This window comes from Erythrolamprus reginae, chromosome Z (assembly GCF_031021105.1).
Source record: "Erythrolamprus reginae isolate rEryReg1 chromosome Z, rEryReg1.hap1, whole genome shotgun sequence".
NCBI lineage: Eukaryota > Metazoa > Chordata > Lepidosauria > Squamata > Dipsadidae > Erythrolamprus > Erythrolamprus reginae.
In genome coordinates, this window is record NC_091963.1 from 14,698,367 (window position 1) to 14,711,405 (window position 13,039).

Below are 13,039 nucleotides of genomic sequence, written 5' to 3' on the forward strand. Positions count from 1 at the left end.
CCCGGAAGTGGGGTTTTTTAAATTAATATTTTTTTAAAAATCGCGATATAGCGTTTCGCGAAGATCGAGATCGCGAAACTCGAGGGATCACTGTATAGCAGAAAATAGTAGAAAACATCTACTGTTTTAAAATGCCCATTTTTCTTAATTCCTTCCTGAAATGCATTGTTGAGGTGCCGTTTCTTTGGCATCATTCTAGTGTGGCAGCTAAGGACTGATTTTGTTTAATCAGTTGTGGTATTTTGTAACTATGGTTGCTGTTCTAGCCTCTTCTGTATAAAGGAATTATGAATGATGAAGGGTACGAACACTGTATAATTGAGAAGGAAAGGTAATATGGATTTGCAGTTTGGAAGGCTGTTTTTGAATTGATATCCCATCTTTCTTCAAAACAGCCTGGAAAATAAAACATGGCAATGAAGCTTTGTCCATTAGGGTAAAAAGCTTTAGAGCCTTTTGGACCACTTTGGCAGTAAAAGCAGACCAGGCTCTTAAGTTAATGCAAATTGATTACCTTTTTTTTAGTATTGTGGAATGTTTGTGATATGCATATTCATCACGTTAGGATCCCTCACATTTTGTTGATTTGAAGAATTTAAATGCAAAGGATCTTTTTACACTAGTGTTTTCCTCAATCGTGGCAACTTTAAGATGGATGGATTCTGGAAGTTGAAATCTACTCATCTTAAAGTTGACAAGGTTGAGAAACTGTGGTCTATACAGATAAAGTACTTTAGGTGAATTGATACAACTTTTCTACTCCTGATTTTAGTAGAGGTTCCTAGTCCTCATTCTATTAAGTACTAACCCCAGAAAAGATTTTCTTTCCCGAGGGAATCAGGATGAGTTTAGATGGTGTATCTGGTGATGTCTTTGTGAATGTCTATGATACTATCAGTGCCAGAAACAATCTTTTTTTTTTGGTAGAAAATAAAATTATATTTGTGGCAACTGTGGGTAGCATGAAATTCCAATTAAATCACTTTCAGTGGCCTTGAACTACTGTCAATTCCTGGCAGGCTGTCTAATTTTTTTTTAATCTCCTCTGCACAGGATTAATGTTTGTGTCGGCCAAAAAATCATTGCCCTTCCACATGACAACCGACAGGTTAGATTATTTGACATGTCTGGAGTGCGATTAGCACGTCTTCCTCGCAGCAACAGACAGGTAGCAGAATTTTAGCTATTTCTTTAACATCTCTCTCATTCTCCTCTTCAGTTGTTTTTATGCATGTTACAAAATATGTGTTATTTAGTTGAAACATAGCATGCTGTTGCAGAAAACCATCCAGTCGCCATTAAACTAAAAACACTTATACTCCTTTTCTTATACAGATAGACCTTGATTTACAACTCTAATTGAGCCCAGAATTATTGTTGGAGTTATTGCCATCATAAGTTGAGGCATCAGTTACAACTATTTTTTACAATGGTCATTAAGTGAATTCTACAGTCATTTAGCAAATACTGCATTTAAGTGAATCCATTGCCTACTACACTGGAAGGAGAGTCCAACATGAGTAGTTCTCTAGTCTCATTGGTAGGGACTGAGTTTAGATTAACATATTAATGAGGTGCCGCCCCCTAGCTGCCCCAAGAGCTCAGTTTTAAAAATCTCAGACTAATCTTGAATCTGAAGCAATTAAACATCTTCATACGCTACAGAAGGTTCAAGATGCACTCCCTCCGTTTCATCTTAGCCTCGGTTTGAGACAGAGACTTTCTTACATCTATAGACCTAAAGGAGGCGTATCTCCACGTCCCAATCCACCCGGCACATTGGAAGTTTCTCTGCTTCTGTCTGGAGGGAGTGCATTATCAAAACAGGGCAATGCCCTTTGGCCTTTCGTCTGCCCCATGGACATTAACAAAATTACTGGACGTTCTGACAGCCAGTCTCCGCTTCCAATCCATACGGTTGCTGGCCTACCTGGACGATATAATTATTTTATCCAGGTCCCCAACAAAGAAAAAGGAAGATCTCCAACGAACCATACAAACGTTACAGGAACATGAGTTCACCATCAATTTACCAAAGAGCCAGTTGGTCCCCACTACCAGCCTCTTACACCTGGGCTCGATCATAGACACAATCTCAGGTACCGTCGCCCTCTCCCCAGAGAGACAGTCCAACATCCTACAGATGATATCCAGTTTGCGACATCAACACCGAGTGCCACTCTCTCTCCTCTCCAAGTTACTCGGGACCTTAGTCTCGTGTATAGACATTGTGCCATGGGCTCACCACCATATTCAAACCCTCCAGTGTTTCTTATTGCCCTTCCAGAGAGCAAGGATCAGTACTCGCATAGGCTGGTTTCCTTAGGTCGGGAGGTTCGAAATTCCCTGCAATGGTGGACATCCCAAGCACTATATCGGGGGTCCTCATTCCGAGACCAGGACCATGTCATACTTACAGCAGACGCCAGCCTGACTGGCTGGGGGGCACATATAGGCTCCCAGATGGCGCAAGGACTTTGGTCACATGGGGACTTAAATCCAGTAAACATCAACTTCTTAGAGCTCAGGGCAGTTTTCCTGGCCCTACAGGCATTTGCACCGATAATAGAGGGCAGACACATCCTGGTACTCACGGACAATGTCGCGACCAGGGCCCATCTGAATCACCAAGGAGGAATGAAGTCGCACAGACTCATGCAGGAGGCATCTGCCTTGTTCAAATGGGCCGAAACACATCTGGCATCCCTATCAGCGGAACACATTGCCGGGACATCCAATGTTCAGGCAGACTGGTTGAGCAGGGCAACCTTGGATCCGGCGGAATGGCGGTTGGACCCGGAACTCTTTCAGAGGCTAGTCTACCGGTATGGCAACCCCAAGGTGGATTTATTTGCAAAGGTTTTACTCCCGCTTCTCATCACTGGGAGTGGAGAGGATCAATGCCTTGCGCTCACCATGGCCCCGAAGCCTGCTATATGCCTTTCCCCTGACGTGTCTCATCCTGAAAATGATGCACAAGATCCTGGTGGAACAGGCAGAAGTACTGCTAGTAGCGCCTCACTGGCCGCCCCGCCCCTGGTTCTCCGACCTAGTGGATCTATCAATTTCTTCTCCATGGAGGAATCCAGACCACCTAGTCTCCCTCAGCCAAGGGTTCGTTCTCCATCCAGAGCCTGTGAAATAGATTGGACTAAAAGATGATGATTGGTCCAAAGTCTCCTTGAGAAGTTGAGAACCTGATTCTCCTTAGTCCTAGTCTAACATTTCAGTTGTTTATATTGCTTGCCATTGTATAAAATTCTTAAAACATTGAATTTTGACTAAGTTGGATAATTGAGTGAAGTTATTGTAATAGTCAAACTATCTCGCTCACAAAAGAATATTTTTCAAGGTTCTTTAAAATAATATGTTGAAATTTAACTATGTTTGTAAAATATATATATCTAATTTGATATATAGGTTTTTGGATGTATCACTACTTCACATGTTTTTATATCTAAAAAGCACAATTATTAAATCTGACTTGAGAATTGGTTATAATACACAAGGTTGTTGTATATTGTTTAATTATGCTGTGCACATTCTGTGTGCATGGAGTTCAGCCCAATCCAATTTTTAAACAAGATCTTTAATGTTTATGTCAACATACAGGTAATCCTTGACTTACAACAGCAAATTTCTGTTGTTAAGGGAGATAGTTGTTAAATGAATTTTGCCCCGTTTTAAGACTTTTTTTTGCCATAGTTGTTAAGTAAATCACTGCAGTTAAATTAGTGACATGGTTGTTAAGTGAATTTGGCTTCCCCATTGACTTGGCTTGTCAGAAGGTCACAAAAGGTGATCAAATGGCCCTGAGACATTTCAACCGTCATAAATATGAGCAAGTTGCCAAGCTTCTGAATTTTGATCACATGACCATGGGGATGCTGCAATGGTCATAACGGTGAAAAATGGTCCCAAGTCAGGTTTTTCAGTGCCATTGTAACTTTGAAAGATCATTAAATGAACTGTTATAAGTTGAAGACTGTATTGGCTTGATTTGCTCAGCAAATAACTGGAACTTAAAAAAAATATTCAAAGAGCTTAACCTTCACTGAATCCATAAGTATTTTCTATTTTTCTTTGTTTGAATGATGTATATTAAAAAACAACCTGAACAATTATGTTTTCAAAATTTCCGAGGAGCTACTTCTACTCAGATTTCCAAACAGAGTCTCCATGATCCTGGACCCATTGTAAAATACATATCAGTAGCCAAATGCTCAAATTCTGTTATTATGTGATTGTAGGGTACCAGTTGCAGGTCACTGTTTTCAATGCTTCATACTTGCTAACAAACGATCTGTAAGGTCTAACAAGAGAGGGAGAAAAAAGAACCAAGCAAAGTCTAATATTGTTCTTTTTGTTCTCCAAGGGTCATAGAAGAATGGTTTGCTGCTCAGCATGGAGTGAAGATCATCCAATATGCAACCTCTTCACTTGTGGATTTGATCGCCAGGCTATTGGATGGAACATCAACATCCCTGCTTTGCTTCAGGAAAAATGAGAAGTTCTCCTCATGTTTCCTCAGTTTTGTTCCCACAAACTTTGTTCAGACTTTCCTGTAAGCTGCAGTTAGTATAAAAGGTGCACTTTGAAAAGAGTGGTGGGTGGAATTGCAAATATTGTTACTACATTGTGCACAGTTGCATGAAATATACAGAAAAAAAATGTGACCTTTTTAAAGAAGTTAGGCCAATATTTCTGAACCGTGGCAATATTAAAGTGTGTGAATTTCAACTCACAGAATTTCTCAGCCAGCATAGCTAGCCAGGGAATTCTGGGAATTGAAGTCCACACATTTTAAAGCAGCCAAGGTTAAGAAACATTGAATTAGGTTCTTGTGTATGAACTTTTTTTTATCTTGATATCCACTGGTGTCTAGAAGGACACTTAGCTTTCCTATGGAGCATATATGTTTGCAGTTTACTTATTCTAGTTGAACGTTAGGGCATTAAGTTCAGCTTAAATATGAAATCTATGTAATTCTCATGAAAAATATATAGTTCACCTTTACCCCATCACATTACACATTTTTCCCTGTGGATAAAAGAGAATATAAAGTTACTCTTTAAGATGAAGGAGGGAGCTGTTTGCTACAATGTGTAGCTGAGCTTTTCTTGCATCTATATACAGTGTGATCTGAAGATTCAAAGATAGTATTAATTTCAATTCTTAGTATAGCTTAGTTACTGAAAACAAGGGTCAGGGAATAAAACTTTAAATATCTTTAGATATCAGATATAAAATGTTGGATTGCCATATTGGGAATGAATACTCCTATACATTTCAAGACCTATTTAAATTATTACACTCCTGGTCTGAGGAACCACTCTCCGTGTCAGATTCTCACATAAGGCAAATGACAATATTTTACAATCATGCAAATCTGAATAAGTTCTTAAAGCACTTTAGTTTAGATATAAACCCCAAATGTCCAGTTACATTTCCTGGAGAATGTGAGACTTGTATCTAAGAAGAATTTTTCTTACTAGGTTTTTGTGAATATTTTAAAGCTGGTGAGTAAATCTTGTTATTTTACTTGTTTTTATTTTTTTAAAAATACACCGATGTTTTAATGTACGTAAATTGATATAATTCTCTTTGAGCCAAGGACAATGTAAGGCCATGTCCAAGCATTCTGCCGTACCCGGGGGACGGGACGGGGGGGGGAGTGCCTCTCCCTTCCCTCTCTCACTGACCATTCTTAGAAAGAATAATTTTATAGGATAGGTTGTTTATATTACCAATTTTAAACTAAATTACCAAAGATTACCGAATTTTAAACTAAATTTTAAATTAAAATTGGAACAAGTTTAATAAAACTTTACCATGCTGAAAAAAATCAGCTTAAGAAAAATATAGTCCCTGCTCAACACAGTTCTTAAATTTCACACCAGCACATACTAAGTGAGCATTTTCCTACTTACATTGTGCTGCCCATATTTGCATATTTAATTCATATTTGCAAGAGCATTTGGTAGCCACCAGTTGGAATAACAGTCTGAAAGTTGTACTTGAAGTTCTTTCACAGATGAATGCAGAAAAATCTCTTTACTGGCTATTATTGTCTCCAGAGTGGCATGCAAATTGCTTAAACAAGAGTTTAAAATTAATTTCTATAAATTGAAGATGTAGAAAGTATAGCTTGGGTCGGGAGGACTTCATATAGCTTGCCAAGATCTGCTTTGTGGCCCAACAGAGCTCTTTTGAGTAAATGGTAAAAGGAATTGTGCACATTTGATGATGTTTGAAGCAGAAAATGGTATCTTAATCCTTGCAGATGTTTGAAAACACTTATTCCATCTTTTTAAGCTTTGTGACTATCTCCCATACAAGCTGCATTTTTAATAAGTTGACTTTGACATGCTATATTAACCTAAATGTGGCTCTCAATTTTAAGTCCTGCGGTAGAGCATAGTGAGTTATTACTTCAATTACTCCATTTTTCTTTGGCCAATGTGATCTTCCAGTAGTTCTGCAAAGTATGAATGTCAGAGGCAGATCTACCTAGAGAACAAATAGGATGGTAATCAAGGACACCATTTATGAGGTAACTGAAATCCTTGAAGCAAGTGGAGATATAAAAGGATAGAATTTCTGTGTGGTTATGGTGATCTCAGAAGAGGGTTTAATTATGAAGTGTATAGAATTTTAATGTTGCAGGTAAGGGGCTAATTATTGAGTTTTATGATGATTATTAAATGTAGATTGTTAAGCAAATAATGGTCTACAAGAGCAAGACTTATATGAGCTATGAATAGCTTTGTTATGCATTTTGTTTGTAGTAATAATAGTGCTATTTTACAGTGTTTGCAACGGAATCTAAGTCTTGCCAGATGGAGTGTCTGGAGTGGAAACCTGCAATGAAAGAAACAATCATATCATTTTGCCCTCTTAACTGTTTTTGGCTTTTGCACTGATGTTAGGACAAACCACCACAACAAAACATACATATGGGTTAGGTTGACAATGATTTCTTGAACTCATATATATATACTTTGAGAATATATATATACTATATATATATACTATAGGTTCCCTTAGTTGCTTGGCCTTTTAAAATCGCACTAGGGAAATCTGGTTTCATTCTGATTTCATTGTATGGCAGTAGTATGAGTAAAGCAGTAAAGCTTTTTAAAAGTTTTTTTAATTTTTTTTTAAAAAGGAAAGGAGTCTCAGTGGATTTTATTCTGTTAACTGTTGCTGACTATAGAAGGTGGAGTTCATCTCTGTTTCAAGGCCATTGAGCCAGCACTGTCCAAAGACATTTCCGCAATCTTGTGGCCAGCATGATGTTACAGAACGCTGTGGTATGAGTACATACAATTTTTAAATAGAGTTATAACCCTGCCCACTCAGTAATGTAATATCTGCATTCCCTCCAGAAATGCTGTAATATCTTATTGCCTGCTCCAGAAATGCTCTATCAGTTTGGGGTGGGGGGGGGAAGAGGTTGTTGATTGATGGCTGTTGATTGTGATGCAATTGTCAATCTCCAGAAGTACTTCTGATTGGTGCAGAAAGTATCGATTGACAAGCTGAGCACATAATATCCCAGTCTCATCATCATCATCATAATCACCACTTTTTATCAATAGAAAAAAGGCAGATAAATTTCTCTGTGCCACATATGCATTAAATTATCTTCACTTGAGATGTATCCAATCCAGCACGCAAGCATTATGGCTTCTCTGATAGTGCATCATTGTCATCATCATCAATGGTAAACGGGGAAAAAAACATGCTGTAGATCTGTAGACTCTTCATCATTTGAGATGTATGTTGAGATGTATGTTGTGAGCCGCCCCGAGTCTGCAGAGAGGGGCGGCATACAAATCTAAATAAACATAAACAAACATAAACATAAACAAACATGTTCTGTCCTAGTCCACATGCATGTGTACCATCCCCCCAGGACTATATTTAAACAGCGTGAGTCCTAATGTCATTCCCCAAATCATCTATTCAATAAGCCTGCCTGCAAATGGCTCTCCAGTAAAGTCCACAAATTCAGCACAAGGTCAACAAACGAAATACAAAGTCTAGAGTTAAGGCACAGGTCACAAAGTTCCAAATCCAGGCACAAGTCCAAAGGCACTATATCCACAAATCCAAGATCCAAGACCAGAATCAACTCTCAAGACCCAAAGTCCAAGCATAGGGTCAAGAAACAAAGGCACAGATCACAAATTCACAAAGTCAGAGCACATGCATGGCAAGCAATAAAATGGACAGGTTTCTCCAACATTGCTCCATGCGCTGTGCTAAATATCTGCCAGCTGATGCAATTAATTAGAATCGGTGTGATATTCAGTTGATGTCAGACATTGTTCATGGCATGGTCAAATCTTATTAGTCCAAGACACCATTGGAACATTCATATTTTCATCACTTGGAGAGCCTGTTCATGTTTTGCTGTCACTGGCCAGCACCCTGATCCATAGAGGGCAACTGGGCACACTACCGTACTATAAATCTTTTGAAAGCTACTGAAGGAGCCAAGGAATAGCTCTACTTTTTTCAGGTCTTCATCACCAACTAGTTTCATCAGTTTGGGAGTCACATTCTATATATTATATATATTCTATTTTCTTGAGGTTCAGTTGAAATCCAAATTCGTTGAGCTGTTCATTCCATTGCTGCATTTCCTCTTTTGAAGTCTTCACTTTCATTTGCCAAGAAGATATCAATGGTATAGAAGAGTGAACATGGATGGGACAATTGGAGGTCAAATATTACAGTGACTATGCAAAGAATGAATATTAGGGGTAAAAGTGCCGATCCTTGATGTACAGTACTCCTATATTGATGGCCAAGGAAAGCGATGTTCCCACTGCACTTCTGAATCCACCGGACATACGCTTCAGGGGCATTGTAGGATTGTAGGATATGCCAAATGAGTTTCTGTGGGATGCAATCAAAGACTTTTTCTAAGCTTTTCACATTGCTTTGAATTAATGGAGAATGCAGAGCCTGCCATTGATAATCAATTTGATTAAAATATTTTCATGGTGTGACATAGGAGCTGGAACGGCCAATAATTCAAGTATTTGTTCATATCAATCTTGCCCTTCCAAATTGGCACCGCAGTACTAGTTGCCCAAGCTCCTGGGATTGCTCCCTCGTTGATGACTTCGTTAAAAAGGGTAGCAAGAGTCGTGGCACCTTGGCTGCTGAGGATCTTCCACACTCCAGCTGGAATGTTGTCGGAGCTGGTTTCCTTCCCATTCTTTCTCTTCATTGCATTTTTGACTTCCCTGATGGTAATTAGTAGCACAGGTCCAGAGACCAGATTGGCACTTTGGATTGAAGGGTGGTCACATTCCTCATACCTAATTTCGGAGAAGTAATCACTCCATTGATGGAAGATGGCAGCCGGGTCTCGGAAGAGTCGATGGTTCTCATCTTTTATGTACTTGACTTGGCCAATGCTCTGAGTGCATTGGCCAAGTGGTAGATTTTATTTTCTCTTTCAGGCATGTCCAACTTTTATCAGATATGTAGTCGGAATAAGCAGCCTTGGCTGTTGCTACTGCTCTCTTGACAGCCAATTTTTGCACCTCGTCATGCCGGAGATTTTTATTGATGTGGAACTGGAACCACACTTTAAATAGCCTCTGCTCCTTCACATCTATTTGCACTTCTTCATTCCTCCGCCAAATTTGTTTATCGATGGCTCATTTCCCTGGTTTCGTGAAATTTGTGATTGTGAAATTCAGCATTGGAAATTCAGCAAACAACTGATCGCCAATTTGAAGAAACAATTAGTAGTCCTTTCTGAGAATTGTTACGTAGAATTTATTGATGGTTGGGAGAATAAGGAAATCTTCCTTACATTTTTATTATTTGGAGGTCAATATACCTAATGACTTAGTTTTCTAAAACCCTACACATTGCATACGAAGTTTCATTTGTCTGTGCATTGGGTACTACTGTTGGCGGATGTGTGTGAGTGGCGGTGCGCTCGCTATTTGTACGGAATCATCCAAGCCAGAAAGGTTGAGGGCTACTTTCTACAGGATAACTCCATTTAAAAATGATATGTACTCATATTCCTTATAGCCCTTAGCGAATGCATGATTTTATCTTCTGGTAATTTGGGGGTTGGTTTGGGAAGGTAAGAATGGATTTTATTGGCATGGGCTAGGCACATGATTTTAAAGATTTTAAAATAAAATAGAGGTGCATGAGATTATCACTAGCTGCTATTGGCTAAAGGATCAACTTTTCACAGTAGAAAAAGCTTGTTCTTTCCTAAGCCATCATGGCTAATTTTTGAGGAGCAAGCTACTTGCTCAACTGCTGCAATATCTCAAGGTTTTAATGGAGGTAAAAGAGCCGCCAAAGGCTGAAGCATTATTAACAAACATGGTTAATGGTCAAACATTTCAAATTTTATGATCTCCACCTCGAATGTTTTTAGCAACTATTGTGTGAGGGTATTTTAATTATGTCATATATTTTACTAGGAGGGGTAATTGTTGCATATTTTTAATTTGGAGACCTCATTTTAGACAAGATGGCTCTATACTGGGCAAATCACAAAATGCAATGTTTGTCTCTTTATGTATGTTCTTTAAAGAGTGCACATTATTTTTTTGAAGATTGAAAAATGTAATTTTCAGAATCTAAAGAATCTTATTTTGATGCTTAAGATTTTGAAAACCAGCTTCTCTGAGGAAAATATTTTATGATGTATTTCAATGTAGAACCACTGTGTGATTTTTTTGTTTATATTTGTTTACTGATATTTGGTGATTGTGTTTTTCAGATGTTCAGTGTTTGTCCTTGTTGCAATCTTAAATGCCATTAAAATATTCAGCAGTTTCTGAATTTGCATTTTTAATAAGCTCCAAATGACATGATTTACAAAAGTTCTGTTCTGCTCTCCTAATATTCTGCCTTAAAAGAGTTTTCTCTGTTTATTTCAATCTTACTAGAATTTCTTCTGCTATTAAAGAGAAGAACTAGATTGTAGAGAGTGACAGGAATATTATAGAAAGCAATAGCCATGGGTATTGTTATCCCTTCTGTGTTATAGCACCTGTAACTATGAAATGCATGGTGTCTTCAACCTGATTTTGACAAGGTTTGCTTCGTTAATTGGCTTTGGCTCAAGCCTGGAAAAACATCCCTGTCATGCCACTCATATTTCTACATGTATTTTAAAATAGCATTTTTTATTTAAAAGTTTAAATACAACAATAAAAGATAATTCAAACTAACTCTAAAAAAGGCATATTAAAAAGAAAAATAGAAAGAGGGAATAGAAGGTATAAAAAAGAAAAAAATACAGAAAACAACTTTCTATCTCATTGCAGGGCTAAATAGTTTCACTATCTCTTTACCTCCTCTTAATTATCAAATTTAAAACTCATTATCCCATACTTCAACTCTTAATTAAAGGCAAGTCCAATAAATAACGTCTTTTTCAGTCCAGGCAACAGCAAAAAGTCCAAAAAGACCACATTCTTTAACAAATTAAAAATTCATCATTCCATATCTCAGTTCTTAAATCCAGCAGACATTGTTTTCAGTTGTCAGAAAGTCCAGAAAACCCCCCCCCCCCAATAATACATCCCATTTAACTCTGATCAAATAAGCCAACTTTATATTCCTTATTTTACATTAAACAATCTTATTGTTTAATTTCATTCTTTTCCTCCATCTTTCCCTTGAAAATTTATTCTTTCAAATTAATTTCAAAATCTTAATATTCAAAAATTCACTTCACTTCACTTCACTTTACCTTACTTTACTTTACCTTACCTTACCTTATTTTATCTTATTTTATTTTATTTATATTGCAACCTATTCGCCCATAGCAACTCAAGGCAGCTTACAGAATATAAAACCACATTTAAAACAATAAAACTAATAAAAGGAATCAAATAAATTAATGTAGTATAATATAATGAAATTACACCCCCACCCCCACCTTCTGCCCCAGCAACAGCAGATCACACAAGCCATTCAATGGACTCTCTCCTGCTCTGGCTTCCCCAGACTGCTGGCAGTATCAGGACTTTAGCGCCTTCTGGAAGAGTCTTAGAGTGGGAGCCATTCTAATCTCTGGGAAAATGATGTTCCAGAGAGAGGAAGCCACCACTGAGAAGGCCCTGCCTCAAGTCATTCCCTGATTATAATTCACTTTTTTCAGTGCTGTTGCAACTTTGAATGTTCACCATGATGTAAATTGTGGACTATCTGACCGTCAAGCATGACCATCCCCATCATGATGGTAAGGGATCACCCACATAACCGACCTGATCTTAGGACTTTTTTTCCAGCTATTTGTCAGCGTTCCAAATAATATCTGAGAAATAAATCAAGAGTCAAAACCTCGGCTTTCTTCCAAGTTCCAATCTATTATCAGAGTCATGTTGGTAACTAACTGTAGTCAAACTGGTACTAAGGTTCCTATGGTTTCTCACCCAGGTTAAGGTTCATCCTTCGTCCCCACACCCACAAGTTAATCACGTGGACTAATCTGGTTGTCTGCAAGTCCGCGGACCTCCCTTCATATTTCCTCTAGTCACAATTCAAAGTGTTGGTAATGACCTATAAAGCCCTTCATGGCATCGGAGCAGAATACCTTCGGAACCACCTTCTGCTGCACGAATACCAACGACTGATTAGGTCCCACAGAATTGGCCTTCTCCGGGTCCCGTCGACAAAACAATGCTGCCTGGCTGGCCGCAGGGGAAGAGCCTTCTCTGTGGTGGCCCTGACCCTCTGGAACCAACTCCCCCCGGGATTAGAACTGCCCCCACCCTCCTTGCCTTTCGTAAGCTATTAAAGACCCACCTATGTCGTCAGGCATGGGGAAGCTGAGTCCCTGGGTTATATTATTATTATTATTATATATTATTAATATTCAATCCCCCCCCACACTCCCCAGGACCCTTTGGCTTGGTTGGGTATTTATCATGGAATTAACTAATCTATCAGTTTTCACATTCTAAGGTAGGGTAACCTTTCCTATGAATTAAGTATTGCAATTGGACCCTGAATATATGGGAGTCCAAAATCTTTT

The 13,039-nt window shown here is 38.4% G+C and overlaps 1 protein-coding gene across 3 annotated transcripts in view; it reads left to right on the forward strand.

The window, feature by feature from the left end:
• Positions 1-10,830, forward strand: part of WDR37 (WD repeat domain 37) — a 65,805-nt gene extending 54,975 nt beyond the window's left edge. For all 3 annotated transcript variants that reach the window (XM_070730135.1, XM_070730137.1, XM_070730138.1), the window contains 2 exons: positions 1,054-1,168; positions 4,376-10,830. In XM_070730135.1, coding sequence (XP_070586236.1) covers positions 1,054-1,168; positions 4,376-4,507 — 247 coding nt within the window. In that variant the 3' untranslated portion in view covers positions 4,508-10,830. The remainder of the gene's footprint in view (positions 1-1,053; positions 1,169-4,375) is intronic.
• The last annotated feature ends 2,209 nt before the right edge of the window (positions 10,831-13,039 follow it).